Below are 17,307 nucleotides of genomic sequence, written 5' to 3' on the forward strand. Positions count from 1 at the left end.
AATTTCAGGCGTTTTAGAGCATGGGAAGGGGTTGAAAAATGCAGTTGTTTGGGAGGAAAAATAATAATAATAATAATAATAATAAACATTAGAATTACAATAGGGCCTTCGCACCACTCGGTGCTCGGGCCCTAATAATAATAATAATAAACATTACAAAAACAATAGGGCCTTCGCACCACTCGGTGCTCGGGCCCTAATAATAATAATAATAATAATAATAAACATTACAAAAACAATAGGGCCTTCGCACCACTCGGTGCTCGGGCCCTAATTATCTTCCTCTGTGATTAATTACTGGCTTTTTATTCAAGAACAGAATTTGAATACTATGAAAAATTTAAGTTTTTGGGTCTGTTTGCATATGGGTGTGACTGCTGTGAACAATAATTATCCATTTATTTATGATGAAATGTATTTACATCATGTGAAATATCAAAAATAATAGATTATCCATTCTCTTTGCAACTTTCTGTTTGCACCAAGTAAATTTAACCCTTACAAGGCCACGATTACAAGGTTTTAAACTGTAAACTGCAGAGGGCATCAAATACAGAATTTAACAAAGCATCTCACATGAGGACGCAGCTAATACCTGAACCAGTGTTCTGCAGAAAAGAGTATTAAAACTGACACCAGAGGCACTTAACAATTCTGACCCTCCAGAGTTCAGCAACTAAGCCAAAAACCTTCAGATGGCACAACGTACACAGACCTGTTCAGGCTGTGTGGTTTGTGTGAGTTAGTAAAAGTCTTTAGGCATGTTTATACTGAATATAGCAGGCCATGTGATTGTAATTTTTTTTTTTTTTTTAAAGAAATTATAGTGTTTCTAAACTTTTTACCAGAACACATCAGACCATGTGTATACAATCAGTACAAATACACATGAAACCAGCCCTGGTTTGAGGTGTAAAATTGTATCATCATCATTTAAAGGAATGGCTCAGCATTTAAGAAAATATATTTATTTGCTTTCTTTCCGACAGTTGTGCAAAAAAAAAAAAAAAAAAAAAAAAAACATGTCTTGAGGTTTAGTTTTGAGCCTTGGACAGATCAGTGCTAACCGTTTCCCCCTGTTTCTGTGAAGGATGGAATAGTGTCCATTTGAATGCAAGTGAGGTTCAGTCTTAAACCATGTCTCACATGTTTCTGTTCACGGCAGTTACATTATGTTGAAGCACAGTATTAACGTTTTCTTTATTTCTTTGGTTAAAATAATTTCCACGAGAGGTAAGAAGTAGTCGGAGGTCTCCAGCAGGGGGAGTGTAGAGCCGCAGAGCTCGGTGAGCGGGTGCATGGTTCCCTCTCTTCAACCACTACACCTGTGAGCAGAGGAAAGAGCGCGTGCCCTTCTTTTTCAGGTATGAATGCTTAATCATAATAATTCACTGATGAATGAATGTGTTCCGTTAATGTGTACCCTTGGCCTTGGCGGTGAAAGCGTTTCGGTGACTGAATGTTAGTGTTTGCCGTTGAGTGGAAGGTTAAAATGTGGTAAAGCGGCTAGCATCGCGGTTAGCATCGATGCTAACCGCGACGTAGCGCGAGGTTTTATGTTACCCAAGTAATTGTATTGCTGTGCTGTTCTGTGCGGAGTTGTGTTGTGTATGCATGGATTTTAACTATTACATTTGTGAGTAGAGGAAACGAGCGTGTTCTCTTAAATATAACCCCTTTTCAGGGCATTTACATTTTCCAGTCTTTATGCTAAGCTAAGCCAAAGATATCCTGACCCTAGCTGCATATTTATGGCTACAACAAACAATTATTTTCATTATCGAGTACCCTGCCAATTAATTTTCTGATGAACCAATTCACTGTTTTGTTTGTAAAATATAAGTATACATAATATTGCTACAAGTAAAGAAATAATTTTTATTTTAATAACCAACTGATGTGCCAGTCGTTTTCTCAACTCAATTGTAGTAAAGTCAACTGAGGCTGACTTTGATCATTAATCAATGATCACAAAAAAAGCAAGATTGACAGAATAACAGTAATAAATATAGCAATAAATACACCACAACTTATGTCAGAAAATAGTGGAAAAGTTGTTTTGTCAGATCAACAGCCAAAAACCCTCAAAATATCTATTTTCTTAAAAAAAAAAAAAAATCGCTGTAACTCCTCACAATGGTGAAGCTGGAGCTCAGTAAAGTTTGGTACTTTGGCTTGAAAAATTGTTTCACCTCTACATGAGACAGAATCCGTCTTTAACTTTCGGAAAGAAAGCAAATGTTGAGCTATTCCTTTGTGACAGGCAGCACCAATCTCAGCGTTAAAGACTTGTCAGTTGTGTGGACTCGTCCCTGTGAGTCTGAACGTGTCTTTTCAGATCCTCTTTTCTTAAGAATCCTTTGCCACAGACTCTGCAGCGGTGCGTCCTCTCCCCTTCGTGGACGCCCATGTGTTTGGTGAGTGAGCTGCTCGCGGTGAAGCTTTTCCCACAAACATTGCACAGATACGGCTTCTCGCCCGTGTGGGACCTCATGTGGATTTTCAGCGCTCCGCTCTTGTAGAACTTTTTGTCACAGATGCTGCATCGGTGCGTGGACTCTCCCGTGTGGATCATCATGTGTGTTTTCAGAGTCCCCCTCTGTCTGAACCCTTTTCCGCAGACGCTGCACAGAAAGGGTTTCTCTCCGGTGTGGATTCTCATGTGAGCCATCATATACTCTTTAAAGCTAAAGCTCTGACCGCACACGCTGCAGACATACGGCCTCTCCCCCGTGTGAACTCTCATGTGTCCCATCAGATTTCCGTTTTGAGCGAAGGCTTTGCCGCAGACGCTGCAGATGTACGGTTTCTCTCCCGTGTGGGTTCTCATGTGCATCTCCAGTTGTTTATGGCCGTCAAAGTGTTTGCCACAAACTTCGCAGTCGTTCGTTCTGATGTAAGTTTGCAGGTGAAGCCTCAAGCTCTCCTCCGTCACAAAACTTTTCCCACAGACGCCACAAAGATCTGTATCCCTCTCGTCTTCTTGAACGTGCTTCAGAAAGGAGGCTCTGTAACAGAAAGACCTGCCGCACACTTTACAGCAGTATTTCAGATTAGATAAATCCTTACATTCCTTGTTCTTTGGTCCCTTAGGTTTGTTTGATGCTTGAGTTTTTGTTTTTGTCTTTCGTAAACCGGGTCTTGTTTTGGTCTCATCTTTATTGCTGTCTCCATCATCACTGTCGGTCCCTTCACTCTCCTTCCAGTCCTCGTCACTGTCACCCACTTTACTGTCAGAGTCTGCCTCGGACTGTCTGTCATCTGTTTGATCCCTGCAGATGTTTTCCTCTGTGTGAGTTTGTAAATGAACCTTTAAGCTCTCGTCAGAGTGCAGGTGTTTTCCACAGACCCCACACAGATCTGCGCTGTGCTCGTGCTTGAGTACGTGTTTCAGAAAAGATCGTTTGTACCGGAAAAACTTCCCACACACTCTGCAACAGCTCTGACCTGTAGCCTGGCGCTTGTCGGTTGCAGCAATTTTGCTTGTATGCTCTTTCATTTTCTTCCCACCGGAACCTTTGTGCAAAGACTTTCCACACATTTTGCAACAACCTGCACCCCGACTTTGTCTCCGTCTCTGAAACAGTTTCTCATTTACGTCTTTTTCACTATCGTTATCTTCACTCCCAGATTCTGAATTTTTTGATGCCAGAACCTCGTGGTCATTAGGTAGAAGCCCACAGTGCTCTCCTCGAGTCTCTGTTTCCATCATGGTTAAGGTGCCCTTTTCTGCTCTTTGGGTTTGGTGAAGATGTGAGGGCTTATCGTGGATAAACTCAGAGTCTGTCTCTGTAGATGCGTCTTTGAACCGTGGTGGACCTGGTGCTTTCTGGACTTGGCTGGGGCTCCTGCTCTGCTCACGTTTCTGCTGCTCACAGGAAATATCTGACCCAGAGAGCTGCAGTCTGTCTGAAGGGAAGATGAAGGGAAAGTTCAGGATGGAAATAGAAACCAGCATCCAAGGCCATAAATTCTTCTAATGCATAACATTTCTCAGCAACCGAGAAATGAAATTATTTTATACATATATATATATAATACTTACTTATAAAAGTCTGAGACTTTTATTCAGTGGATAAACATGCAATAAATAATACAGTTTGAATAAATGAGTGATAAATATCACCTGTTCTTTGTACATTCGTCTCCGTTTTCAACGTGATGTCGAGCAGTTGCCTGTCGGTGTCCTCACGGTAACCTGAGACCTCTGCCTCGTATTCACCCATCATTATCTCCAGGATCTTAAAAATCTCGTCGGCAACAACCGACAGTCGCTTGTGTACAACATCTCTCTGCTGCTCGGGCGACATTTCTGGAGGAAGGAAGGAAAAATAAAAAATTTAAATTATTAACCCTCGTCCAATATTGTTTTGTATTTCTGCACTTATTATTTCTTCCTTTCTAAGGTCAGTTTAAAAAGCCAGTGTAATGGCAGATAAATTCTGAACACTGACATGACTGAATAATAGAAATAAACTTGCAGCCCCATTGAAAACCTTTGCAAAAAGAAATTTAAGACTTAAATTTCCAGACTTTCACACCTTCTGCGGCTCGTGTTTAAGGCCAATGAATTCGAGGCTTTTTAATACTTTTTTACACCTGCAGTTGTATAAAAAGACGTCGGAGGTACGAAGTTGTCTTATTACAACATTTCCCCTCTTTTTCAAAAGTATCTTGTGTTTACAAACCTGCTGTGTGCGGCGTCTTCCTCTCCACAACATTAACTATCTCCTCCGCAGCCGCTGTCAGTCTCTCGGCGACGAGCGCCCGGATCCCATGCGCTTTGGACATGATGCACCGGGGAGGTATCTCCTCCTCAGTCCGGGAGCATCTCACAGCTTCAGCCGCCTCCGCACTTTATTCATTTTAACGCGCACAACAAAACGAACAGCTCGGGCTAAGACGAGTCATTCTGCTTCCGCCGGCCCGTCGTCTTCTTCGCTCCCTGTAAATCTTCCGGTTGACGGTTCTTCAGCGCCACCGTCTGTTCTCAGCCCCGCGAGGCCTCCGACAAGAAACCCCCGTTAGAAAATTTCGTTTTGCAAATCTTATATATATTATATATGATGGTTTGCAGCACTGATTAATTTTTCTTTGGAGCATGAATGTCAGCTCCCAAAGTGTAAAAGTAATTCTCACATGCTACATTTGCATGTACACACAGCACAGAGACAGTCTGCTCCTATGTGATGTTTGGCAAATTTTTGTACATTATTGTCCATAAACTTCACTTTCATATTTTGCATAGTTCTTATTTTCACAAAACCAATAGCAGTTTTCCCTGTTTATCTATTTCCATGTGGCCCCATTTTGCAGACCTGCCTATCTGTCAAAAACTTCAACTATCAAAACTTTTCTGTGTGCAACGTTCCATGAACTGCATTGACACGGGAGGGCTCTGTTAGCGTCAAAGATCATGTTGCTTCACAAAAACATCAAACTTCATAAGCTAACGGCACTGACACACAAACAGTTTGCAAAGCTCAGCGTTCATCAGGGATGTCATGTGTGCATTCTGCAAACAGACAAATATTGAATGTTCAGCTTGCACCGCTGGCCTTATGTGCACTGGCTGACACACAGACAGTCGCATGACGTCAAGATCTATGTCATCGCTGCAAATCAGGCTAAAGGTCAGAGCTTTGATGCTGCATTAATGTTTTATATCTCACGACAGCTTTGCAAAAAATGTTTCGTTATCAGGTATGTGATTCATGTAGGGGTTTATGTGGGTGTATGTTTGTGTGTGTTTGTGTGTGTGCTAAATGAGGGAATAAATGTTGTCTTTCACTCACTGACTAGGACAAAATTCGTTCTTCAGTTTGGTCAAATATTAATGGTCACAGGCCCAGAACCCCACAGGGTTCATTGTCTGAGTCATAAATTCTGAACACACAGGCGTGATACAGATTTTTTGATTGAGCGTTACTCACACTTGATGTCATTACATGCAAATAAATGTCAATAAATGCACTTAGAAATCATAGAAAACAGACACTGCACATGACTTCAGAACTAATTCATCATATTTTTAATTGTAATTTTCAAAAATGTGAGCAAATACAGCTTTTGTTGTCTGATGAGTACTTTTCATACTTTAAGTACATTCTACTGATGATACAGCTGTTCTTTTACCTAAGTAAAATTCTGAGTGCAGGACTTGTAATGAAGTACAGTACTTTTACTTTGAGGATCCTCATCTCAGTGGTTCTTCTACCTTTAGGGAGGTAAATGCTGATTAATGAATGAATCATGTCACAGTCCAGTGTAGCTGTGTGGTGCAGTAAAATATGAGCCAAGACATTTGATACATTTTCAAGATTTTTATTAAAAAATATTCAAAAATACTTTCTATAACATTTAAAAATACATTACTATGACACTTGAAATAACATATCAAAGCTGTACTTGCTAGACTCTTGTGGTCATTGTTTGTCCATTCTCAGGACTCTGAGACAACTGTAATTATTCTATTTTTTAAAATTCAAACTGGGTCTTTGGAAGTGCCGCTGGGCATCCTGGATAGTGCTTTTACTTGGCGTCACACAGTGTTCACAGAGTTCAGTGTCCACATGGCACCAGTGACAGTTTCCCACTCATCCCTTCTGTTTCTCCTGAGGATCAGTTCGATGTATGAATGTAATCAGCACCAGAGGAAAGTTTTTATGATCTGGAAGAGTCTTCGCACTTCCAGTTCACTAGTCTTTACAATCTGAGTTCACGACTCACACTCCCTTTTTGCTCTGCAGGGTCAGAGCTCCGTTCACGCAGTACGGGATGATGCTGACGGTGACCAGAGGCACGGTGGCGCTCTTACAGAAGGACAGCAGGTAGAACAGGGCTGCGGTGTGCGTGGGAGGCTTGAAGGAGTCAAACAGGTGCAGCAGGAGGAGAGAGCTGATGATGCACCCTGCTTTGGCCAACGTGCTGCTGCTCTTCTTGGTCTCGGTGTAGAGAGGTGAGTGCAGGCCCAGACCCAGACCAAACAGGGTGCCCATGTTGCGCAGGAGGCTGGCGAAGGGCGTGGTGTCCAGGTGGACCCACTCAGGCCTGATGCACCACTTCTGGGCTTTCTCCAGGGTCCACAGCAGGTCCACACCCAGAGCTTTGAGCAGGAGGTAGAAGCCGACAGCGAAGGAGGTCAGGAAGAGGGTGGTGTAGAAGTACTTCTTCATGCTGGCGCTGTAGATCCACTGAGTTCTGTTGAAGGCCTCAGCGACGATCATACCTAAGAGCAAAGCACAGTGAAAAACCCAGGTCAATATTATGTCTTATATATTCAGCCAAGGGTGTAATTCCTGGGGATGGTGGGGATATGTGTCTATATTGACGAGAGTGATGCCACAGAATGTTTTTCAACCTCTTCTTTGTCTCTCAGGCTTCCTATAGGCTATTATTCTTTGTGTTTAATGGGTTATTCAGTTGTCAGCATGTCCATACTGACCTGTGATGACACCAGCAATGACCTGGTGGGGAAAGTGGGCGGCAATGAAGACCCTGGAGAGACAGACACACACCTGGACTCCCCAAAACAGTGTCCACAGAACCGCCTTCAGATACCTGTCAAAATACATAAACAAATTACAAATTCTGTTACTGAAACTGCAAACCTCAAAGCAAGACATTGCTAAACTCACGGCAGATGCATATTTTAAATCAGTCCAGCCTTTGCTGTTGACGCCCCACAACATGAAAGTCAATGTTTTAAAGCAATATAACAATTAACACAGTTATTCTTTGCTTATCATGCGAACTTCATCCGGCTGGACGTCAAAACAACCCCTGTATAACCCCCGCTTTCCACCCAATAGTTCTCAGAAGTCAATGATCAACCACAGCAGAGGACAGATAGTGTGTCCACAGTGATAAGCTCTGAGTGGAAGAAAATGGTAAACAACCCTGACATCAGTGGGGACAACAGAGCCAGGCTGTAGTTTTTATAGAGTTGCCTCACCATTCTTTGTCGGTGGATTTCTTGCTTCCGTGCTTCTTCTTGCTGGTTACGATGGCGAGGATGGAGGTCACCAGGGTGTAGTACACACCTGCAGCTCCCATAGCATGTCCAGAGGGGCTTCCTGGATAACACCGACAGAGAAGACAAATATCAGTGGCTAATTCACTCAGGTACAACCTCACAGCAATCTGCATCAATCATTCATTCATTTTACTTAATTTTGTGAATGAATGAACGAAAACCAAACTCTATCTTGTTTTTCTGTTACTGTTATTAGTACATTTTCTCAAGTATTGCACTTAAGTACTTGTGAGGTACTTGTACTTTACTTTTTCCAGCCATATGCATGTAAAATGACATCTCTCACCTGGCCCAGTCTCACAGGTCATGGGGTACTGCTCAATGTGAGGGGGGACAGTGTTTGCATAGTGAGCCGTCTCATGGACCCACCAGTAAGGCCTCTCCCCGAACAGAATCCTGAAGAACACAACAGAAACATGCGCTTGTTATAGTCTAAATAAAATCATTAAGAATATTTGACTTCACACGATTTTGCTCACAAACTCAAATTCAAAGATTTACTTGACCCACCATTTAAACACCAAGTTCAGCCAGTCTCCGATCACTGCCACCCAGATGAGCTTAATGCCCACTGAGGCCCGCAGGTGAAACCAAAGCGGGAAGAAGATGAAGAAAGTGTTCCTGAGGTCTGCCGCCCAGGACACCCAAAGGAACAGGCCCTGGGCATCCTGATAGTTGGTCTGCAGGTAGTGGGTGGTGCTCACCCCAAAACCCTGCACGGCGTCCATGACAGCGTTGAGCATCTTTGCCTCAAGCGGAGAAGAAATCTCAGTCAGGCGAAGAGTGAGTGAGTTAGACCAAAAAAAAAAAGCGACTGTTGCTATCAGTGACACAGTGGGTTGGTTTTATACTAGAGTGACCCACTACCCCAACGCATGCTCACACTGATCTTTGGACCTTGCACATGTGTAATAAAACACTGAGAGTCAGGGGAGTTTGGGAGGTTTGTCACACAAACAAGTGGGAAAGATAGCAGGAAAACAAAACGTCAATCGGTATCTTTCTCTCTGAAGTACTGTACATAACATACAGAGAGGAAGTCAGTTGACCAATGGCTGTGTTTCACAATTGTGACCTAAATTAAACCAGCCATATACGAACCAAGAGTTTATCTTGAATATCAGCTATGTGCCCTTTATTTCTTAAAACATACTCCACAGTTCTCAGGTTTAGACCAAAACTGACTGTAAGGATATTTTTACCACGTGATTTCTTCTTCATCCATGCAGACACTAAGTAATAGTTTCTCAGTTATGTAATTTTTTTTTTTTTTTTTTTATGATTTGGTGAAAACACCTCACTCCTCAGAACGATGGAGTAACCCATTTGTAGGTTACATAAGGAGATCAATGATTAAATGATTGGATTTGTACTGAGGAGAAGCTGAGATAGTGATAAAAGAAAAAGCAAGATTGGCAGGTTGTAGGTCGAAGACAATTTACTGCTGTGTTGTGACAAATATGTCTGGCAGGGACATCCCCGCTGACGAGCTCATGCTGTGTCTCGTTTCAAGGGACATGCTGGCGATAAGAATGCCATGTCATTTCTCACATCAGGGTCCCAAGCACAAGAAGGAGGGAAAACATGTCTAACTGTAACACTATTCATGTGGATAGATTGTGAGCCAAGATCAATGGATTACGCAAGCAACTGGCTTGGAGTGAGAACAGAAGCTACTTAATTTTCATTGAGCAAAGAAAAAAATAAAAGGTTTTCCTAGAAACCTGTGACCTGTCAGAGGGGCGGGCAGCTGATTTCAGTAATGATGGATTTTAGTCTCAGGGGCCTCAGGGGTGTAAAGGTTAAGGAACCTGTCTGTACTGTCCCAAAGGCAAACAAATTTGCTAGCCTTGAGTAAAGTCCAATGGGGATCACACAGTGGCAGAGCAGAGGGGACTGCCTGAGAGAACCTGGCAGCAACCTAACCAACGAAAGAGACAGAACACCCCAGACTCAGTGCACCATCCTCAGGCAGAGGTCTGGGCTGTGTTATCATGGATCTTCTCCACAGCTGGGGGGTTGAGCTGGCGGTCCATCTGCAGACCAGATACCGCAGGTACGAGGGTTTGTTCAGCCTGGCGTCCACAGTGGCTGATTTGCACACCACGTTCTTCTGGTTGTTCCCAATCTGGTTCCACCTGCGGAGGGACACGGGGCTCAGGCTCATCTGGGTGGCTGTCATCGGAGACTGGCTCAACTTGGTCCTGAAATGGTAATCTGTTCAAGTCTGACACTGAAGTCAACCCTAAAACACATAACGAGAGACGTAGTTGTAGTTTGAGTTTCTTGGTTTCTCCATGGCAGGATTCTTTTTGGGGAGAGACCCTACTGGTGGGTTCATGAGACCCAGTTTTATGGAGCAGGTCCGGTCCCTTCTCTGCGGCAGTTCCCCATCACATGCGAGACTGGACCAGGTACAGTTCACAACAGACCTGCAGTGAATCACATGTGATGACTGTCTTTTCTTGAGGAATCGATTGATCTTGACTGTTTGAATAAATCGAATCATCTGGTGCAGTGAACTCTTACCCCGGTTAATTCATGTCCAGATTATATCTAAAGTGTTTAACGTGTGCACATGGCTCCTTTGAATTAATGACTATGATATCAAATGTGATAAATATGTGATAAACTCCTGCACCTTTGACCTTTAGCAGTTTTTGATCTTTTAATCTGCACAGAGAAATTTAAGTTTGAATTGTATGACAGTAGCATGCAGTGTCCTTTTAATGCAGTGTTTTCACAGTGTGGTGTTTGTACCTTTGCTGACATGTGACGTATTTTTGGTTTGTCTAAATAACATGTAGAGAGTATTTGCAGATGGAGACAATGACAGAAACAGATTTTACTGAGCTCTGTTTCAGATAACTTTGTGGGGTTAATATTTACAAATGCATATTGATTTATTGCTTTTTAAAACACATCTATGTAGCTGATAAAACCTGAGAATAAGCTTGTTTGGGTCCGTTTGAGTAAGATTAAGTCTGTTCTTGCAGGAAGTCCTTCAGGTCATGCTATGGGTGCAGCTGGTGTCTGGTATGTGATGGTAACAGCACTACTCTCCCTTGCAACAGAGAAGCAATGCCCGCCTTTGCTATACAAGTGAGTCTGTGGTAATGCAATCATACATTTATTTGAAAAATGGCTCTTTGGTATCAAATAAAACCTTTACTGTTCTCTGATCCTCCGGGACCTTGTGCACTCACGTTCAGTATTCACTCTGTCAGATTCCTGCAGATAGGCCTGTGGGCGCTGATGGGTCTGGTAGAGCTGGTGGTCTGTATGTCCAGGGTCTACATGGCTGCCCACTTCCCACACCAGGTTATTGCTGGAGTCATTACAGGTTAGTCTACCTGAGTAGTTAAAGACAGTTATCTGAATCCTTTTAATACATTTTCATTAAAAAAAAATTTTTTTGGGCCACTTTGGAGCATGGAGGTTGATGGATCGTCTTTTGTGTCAGGTGTACTCGTAGCTGAAGTTGTCTCTAAGCAGAAACAGATCTACAGCACCAGCATGGAGAAGTACATCTTCACCACCCTCTTCTTGACCTCCTTCGCTGTCGGCTTCTACCTCCTGCTCAAAGCTCTGGGTGTGGACCTGCTGTGGACAATGGAGAAAGCCCAGAAGTGGTGCATCAGGCCCGAGTGGGTTCATCTGGACACCGCACCCTTTGCCAGCCTCTTGCGTAACATGGGCAGCCTGTTTGGTCTGGGCCTGGGTCTGCACTCACCGCTCCACACCGAGATCGAGAAGAAGAACACAAGTGCCCCTTTCAAGATGGGATGTATTATTTTCTCTTTGTTCCTGCTTCAGCTTTTGGATGGATGGACATTTGCCGCTGACAACCACATGACTTTCTATGTCTTGTCATTCGGAAAGAGTGCAGTTGCACTTTTAATCCCAACCACTCTTGTGCCTTGGGCTCTCTGCAGGATTTGCAAGGGAAAGAGAGAAGACAAGAACTTGTGATTGAGGTCCAGCCTTTAGTTTATAGTCAATTATTAGCTTAATTTTCTATATTTACTAGGATGGTTCTTCTCATGTTTAAGACACTAGGAGACTCAGATTTCTTGGACAATGTCCCTGAAGTTATTAGTACAATTCTTTAAAGGAATATGAAATGTAGTTCAACAAATTTTCTAAATATACTTGTTCGCTTTCTTGCCAAATGTGAAGCGAAAAGAGTTGTGCTTATTTTAGAAGTTCCTTGCTGCCCTATCGGTTTTCTCTGAAAGTCTCGGACTGATACTGATTAATTCTCTGGCAGGAACAAGTATTAATTATTAACTAGATCATGCTCCCGTCACTCAGTAGTGCCACAGAGTGACACTGACTTTCACCACAGCCATGAGCTTTCAGAAGAGACATGGAGGGTCAAGGGGCAGAAAGTGTTGACGACACTTTAAAAGTAGTACAAAGGAGCTTTGGATGTTTCGTACTGAGATCGCCAGGATTGCATGTTTTAACAGACACACCTCTGCAGCTCTGCTAATTAATTGTAGGTCAGTGAGGTAGTGATGAAATGATGACTGAATTGAATCTGAATTGCACGCTGCACGGTCGACAGGGTCACGGTGAGCAGGAAATGTGAGACTGTTTGATGACATAATAACCGTGGCCAGGTGACGTTTCCCAACAGCAAATCCTGAGTCTCCTTTTTAACCATCCTATCTCTGAGGGTCCCCTTAACAATTTTCCGGTGCTTATCTCACGAAGCTATATCTATATGGTGCTGGTCTGTGTGGGTGTGTAAGACAGACACGGGGGAGGGGTCAGTGGAAACACTGCGTCAAGAACATTGAGCAACACTACGCTGTTTACAGCAGTTTACAGTCAGCTGAAATTGGTTGTTTTTCTCTGGTATGAAGTATAGATTTTATCTTATCACTGCTTTTTCATCAAGAAAAACAAAAAGCCCTGGTTTAAGTATGTCAGACATAGTGCACATTAGTCTTACAGTGTTTACATTTTGAATTTATTCAGGCCGTCCACCTAGATTCATTTATTCTGTATGGACAGGTTTCTGAATGAGTCCAAACAGCCAAACCTGTAGCTGGATTGTGTAAATGTAGTTGCTTGGCAGTTGTGTTGGGTCACATAATATCGCATGATTTTACATATATTGATTAATTACATTAATGAAATTAAATACTACTTGCAAAATTTGAGTTTTTTTGTGTAGAATAAGACAAATGTGCATTTTGCACAGAACTAATTGCATGTATTACAAAGAACTCTATTTAAAAACAATCAGATATATCTGTATGTTGTAGCATCTAAATGTTTTAATTGTGTTTTCCTTCCAGCTGTTAAAAGTCTGCTGATGTACAGAAGTGGTGAGTACAAGCTACAGTGACACCTGCAGGTGCATTTTGATATGTACATAAAAAATCCCACTAACTTTTATCTAACATTCAACACTTTTGCAACCACAAAAATGCCACAATATTCAAAATCTTTATCAAAAAATGTTTTATTCAATAGAATCAATGCCTCAACATAAGAGATGCTTTGATGACTTATGAATTTTCACTGAAAACCAATAAGCCTGTGGACCTAAAACCTGCTTAATGATCAATTGTTACGACTATACTGTGTAATGTACAACATTCGGAGAAAGAAGAAAACAGCTTTTGTGTTGTGTCTCCTATAAACAATCACCCTCCAAAAGATGCAGAAGGAGTCTAATAAATGACTTAAATAAAAAACAAAACAAGAAAAAAAAAACAAGTAACCAACATTTGCTGAAGCAGTGGGCATGAAACAAACCACTCTGCTCTGAATTTTTCTTAAGAGCTATAAATGAAGCAATTTCACAAAGATCTGAGGACAAAATGTTTAATTAAAATTAAAAAATACATAGCGCTTTTTGTTTTCTATAATCTATCTCCCCCTTTTCTGAGAGAATATGTTTTCAAAGGGTTTAAAACAAGAAAAATATTTTACAATTAAAACAAAAACATGTGGGTTGTGTCCATCTATGGGAGCTAGGTTTTTTTTACAGGGCTGTGTTGATTGTACTGAAGTAGGTGAATGTCTAGTTGTGAACCAGGGCCAGGCTACTGTAGCTCAATAGGCATGGCAGGGAGATGGGGGCAGAGATGGGGGGGGGAGATGGGGGCAGAGATGGGGGGGGGAGTGGAGGCTGAGATGGCTGGATGAACATCAGTACAATGCATCAGCATTACTGCTTCGAGGCCTCTTGATCTTCTCAATGTTCTTCAGGATCATGTCATGTAATGTTACCTTCATAAAAAGGACAGAACAATTAGGAGGGAAATTAGAAATTAGAATAGTGCTGGTATAAAACAAAGCTGAATGGATAAAGATGAGGAATAAAAATCGTGACATACATATTGATTTCTGAGCTCCGAAACTATGATCTTCAGACTGATGTATTCCTTCTCATCAATCTCAGTTACTGTGCGCCGATAGTCCTCCTAATTAAAAAAAAAACAAAAAACTCACTAGTCATTTAAGCAACAGAATCATTTAAAATGTTGTCTAGACTTTTTACTACATTCTGTAGTTTTGTATTCTTTTCTTTGTATTTTTCAACTTTGTACTTTCATTATTTTAGACAATATTCACTTACCACATGTGGATATTTTGCTATTTTAGAAACCAGCTTTGCCCTTGTGATGTAGTATCTAGAGGTAAAGAAGAGAGATAAAATTCTGGTTCTTAAACTTGTTAAACTGCTCTGATAAATTACAAACAGAAAAGTAAACAAAAACTGTAGCTGCTCAGGGACCTTATTTGACAACAGTTTCATGCTTCATACTGTATTATGTTCAACACAATAGGACTTTGAACAAACCTTGATATCTGGTCGAGGTAAGATGCTGCCTCCCCTTCAACTGTTCTGAGTTCAGCTACTGTCTCCTCCTGGATTGACACCCCAAAGTTGTTGCCATCCTCTATCCTTGGGATGAGCAGCTGAACCCACATTTTGACCTGTAGAAGAAAAGAAAACTGCTGAGAAAAGGTAGAATTCAGCATCGGGAATGCTATCAGCTAAGTTCAAATGCAGAGTAACTGTCTGGGAATGGGTGCTCAGCGTACAGGATATTTTTCTTGCAGCAATGCTCCACTTCAACTCACATGTTGGAGCTTGAAGCGAGAAAATCTCTTTCAACGTCAGGTAAGCACCTCTTATTTACAATTAAACTGCCTGTATTAAGAAGTGATGATGGATAACACACTGTGGATTAATTTGAATCACCCGACACCTCTTCATTAATCCTACACTTGTTTTACACATTTTCAGCTGTATATGACTTAGCCCTCAATCCTGAAAGCAAGACTATGGTCCTTGGTTAAAGACATTACTTACTGTGTTACACTTCTCTATGAGTGTCCTGATCTCTGGTTTGACCTTTTCGATAAGATCAACAAGGTTTGCGTTGCTCTTCATCATCCCACCAGGCATAACAAAGACCTTGGTGCCGGTCACTGGGAGACAGGGGAAGAGGAGAAAGAAGGGTAAAAAGATGACACTTCAAACATATCAGGAGCAGGGAATGATTATTATAGAGGTTGGATGCAATCTTATCCTGAAGTGTAAGAAAAAGGATCATTCAAATCAATACTGTTGACCTTGGAATTTAATTAGAACTGGGACTGTCTATCCAGGAAAGGTGTCCAGCAACTACGATGCTATCACTTTAAATCTATGTTACCTACTTAACAGTTTTACACTCACCCATGTCCTCCCCAGCTCCATCCTCAAGCTTTCTTTTTTTGGCATTTTGCTGTGAAACAAATAAAACAGGATCAGCCGCCATTTCTCACCTCTGCTCTACACACAGCAGTTATTGTAAGGACTGAGGATTTAATCAAACTGTAAAATGGAGCCTCACCGCTTCTAGACCGTCGTGCAGGTTTGAGAGTAAGATGGGGTCTGGTACCGTCAGGTTTATCTCCGAGTGTATCTCCTTCAGTTCAGTGATGTTTATGATTGGATCCTGAATAACAACAACACAAGCTGTATTAATTTTTTTTTTAATTTTTGCAAAATGACCAGATCAGGGTTGGGTGATATGATGTTATCTACTGTGAGGCTACACAAATCTGTCAACTGCCAGATATTTTGCCAGAACCATTAGCTATTTTCTTAATCTGCCTATTAATAAACCGCACATTTGAAGTGTATAGAAATAGACCTAAACAGCATTTCATACATATCACCCACTCCTAACCAATATGTACACAAATCTAAGACTATGCAGTATGTGTTTAGCTGAGTGAATATGTCACTGACCTTAAGGAAGTGATCAAGTTCCAGTAACTTCTTTGGGAAAAAATTTGCAACTAGATCCTCTGCCTGAAAGAAATACAAACTTTTAATGCAGCATTGCTTCAAAAACAAACCGTTTGATGACAGTATGTCTAACCTTTTTTTTTTTTTTTCAACAGGTTAACAGATACTTACTTCGGCAGTGATACGTTCCCTGAATGCATCAACCTGCAAACACACAAGGCAAGAATCCAAATATCAGACTAGCTGAAACCATGGCTATAGTATTTGGTATTTACCTCCCACCATCCCCACTAAATAATAACAGCAACCATATTATTAGGACAAAGTACAGAAATAATTAACACAATGGTGTTCTACATGTTTTGGATCTTCTTGATTTGTATGTTAATATGCGTTTGTGTGTTGCATGTTTGTGAGTGTCTTATGTGAACAGTTTAAGTGTAACTTGAGCAAGACCTGTAGTTGTATTGTTAATCGATAATTAAACACTGAAGGGAAATAAAGACTTAGAAGATGTAAAATGAGATAGCGGCTGAGTTTGGCTAACTCGTTAGCTGAGGCCTTCTTTAGAGCATGTGCGGTCAACCGAAAGCAGCTGTTACTTATTCAGACGGCGCAGTACCGTTAACTTTTCCTCACTCTCCATGAAGCTTAAAGTGACTGTGACACAGTACTTGTCCGGGAGCCGACAGGTGTACCGTAACAGGCGGGAAACCGGCCGGTTAGAAATCCGTTAGCTGCTAGTAGGCTCACATACTATGCTACAAAATGAGGCTATCATGCTAGCGAGCAAATGGAAACAACAACACGTCGTATAACCTTAACTGGGGTTCCCGAGAGTCAAGCCTTACCTTGGTTTTAATTTCATTGTCCACCTTGAGGAGTGAAGACATCTTATGTGATCAAACAGGCGAAGAGCGATTGTCCCAACAGCATTAAACCCACCTGTAAACGTGTGGCTTGCTATTTGTCAGCCACACTTGTGTGAGCTTAAAGATGACGACAA

At 41.7% G+C, this 17,307-nt stretch overlaps 4 protein-coding genes across 4 annotated transcripts; 1 reads left to right on the forward strand and 3 right to left on the reverse strand.

Annotated features, from left to right (window-relative positions):
- Nucleotides 1-815: 815 nt before the first annotated feature.
- Nucleotides 816-4,874, reverse strand: LOC121200978 (zinc finger protein 2 homolog). The gene is made up of 3 exons (XM_041066505.1): nt 4,689-4,874; nt 4,127-4,312; nt 816-3,909 (listed from the first exon to the last, which is right to left on the reverse strand). The coding sequence occupies exons 1-3, from the start codon at nt 4,789-4,791 to the stop codon at nt 2,282-2,284; spliced, it is 1,917 nt and encodes a 638-aa protein (XP_040922439.1). The 5' UTR covers nt 4,792-4,874; the 3' UTR covers nt 816-2,281.
- A 1,436-nt stretch (nt 4,875-6,310) lies between these two features.
- g6pc1a.2 (glucose-6-phosphatase catalytic subunit 1a, tandem duplicate 2) lies at nt 6,311-8,865 on the reverse strand. Its single transcript, XM_041029621.1, has 5 exons — nt 8,546-8,865; nt 8,322-8,431; nt 7,955-8,075; nt 7,445-7,560; nt 6,311-7,228 (listed from the first exon to the last, which is right to left on the reverse strand). Exons 1-5 carry the CDS (start codon nt 8,776-8,778, stop codon nt 6,726-6,728), a joined length of 1,083 nt encoding a protein of 360 aa, XP_040885555.1. The 5' UTR covers nt 8,779-8,865; the 3' UTR covers nt 6,311-6,725.
- An 807-nt stretch (nt 8,866-9,672) lies between these two features.
- Nucleotides 9,673-13,489, forward strand: g6pc1a.1 (glucose-6-phosphatase catalytic subunit 1a, tandem duplicate 1). Its single transcript, XM_041067178.1, has 5 exons — nt 9,673-10,247; nt 10,340-10,449; nt 11,032-11,137; nt 11,263-11,378; nt 11,499-13,489. Exons 1-5 carry the CDS (start codon nt 10,030-10,032, stop codon nt 12,005-12,007), a joined length of 1,059 nt encoding a protein of 352 aa, XP_040923112.1. The 5' UTR covers nt 9,673-10,029; the 3' UTR covers nt 12,008-13,489.
- Nucleotides 13,490-13,862: 373 nt separating this feature from the next.
- Nucleotides 13,863-17,291, reverse strand: psme3 (proteasome activator subunit 3). The gene is made up of 10 exons (XM_041067179.1): nt 17,153-17,291; nt 16,473-16,505; nt 16,302-16,364; nt 15,901-16,005; nt 15,744-15,792; nt 15,375-15,493; nt 14,859-14,995; nt 14,634-14,688; nt 14,392-14,478; nt 13,863-14,284 (listed from the first exon to the last, which is right to left on the reverse strand). Exons 1-10 carry the CDS (start codon nt 17,192-17,194, stop codon nt 14,204-14,206), a joined length of 771 nt encoding a protein of 256 aa, XP_040923113.1. The 5' UTR covers nt 17,195-17,291; the 3' UTR covers nt 13,863-14,203.
- Nucleotides 17,292-17,307: the final 16 nt, after the last annotated feature.

The sequence above is a fragment of the Toxotes jaculatrix genome, chromosome 21 (genome assembly GCF_017976425.1).
Source record: "Toxotes jaculatrix isolate fToxJac2 chromosome 21, fToxJac2.pri, whole genome shotgun sequence".
Taxonomy (NCBI): Eukaryota; Metazoa; Chordata; class Actinopteri; family Toxotidae; genus Toxotes; species Toxotes jaculatrix.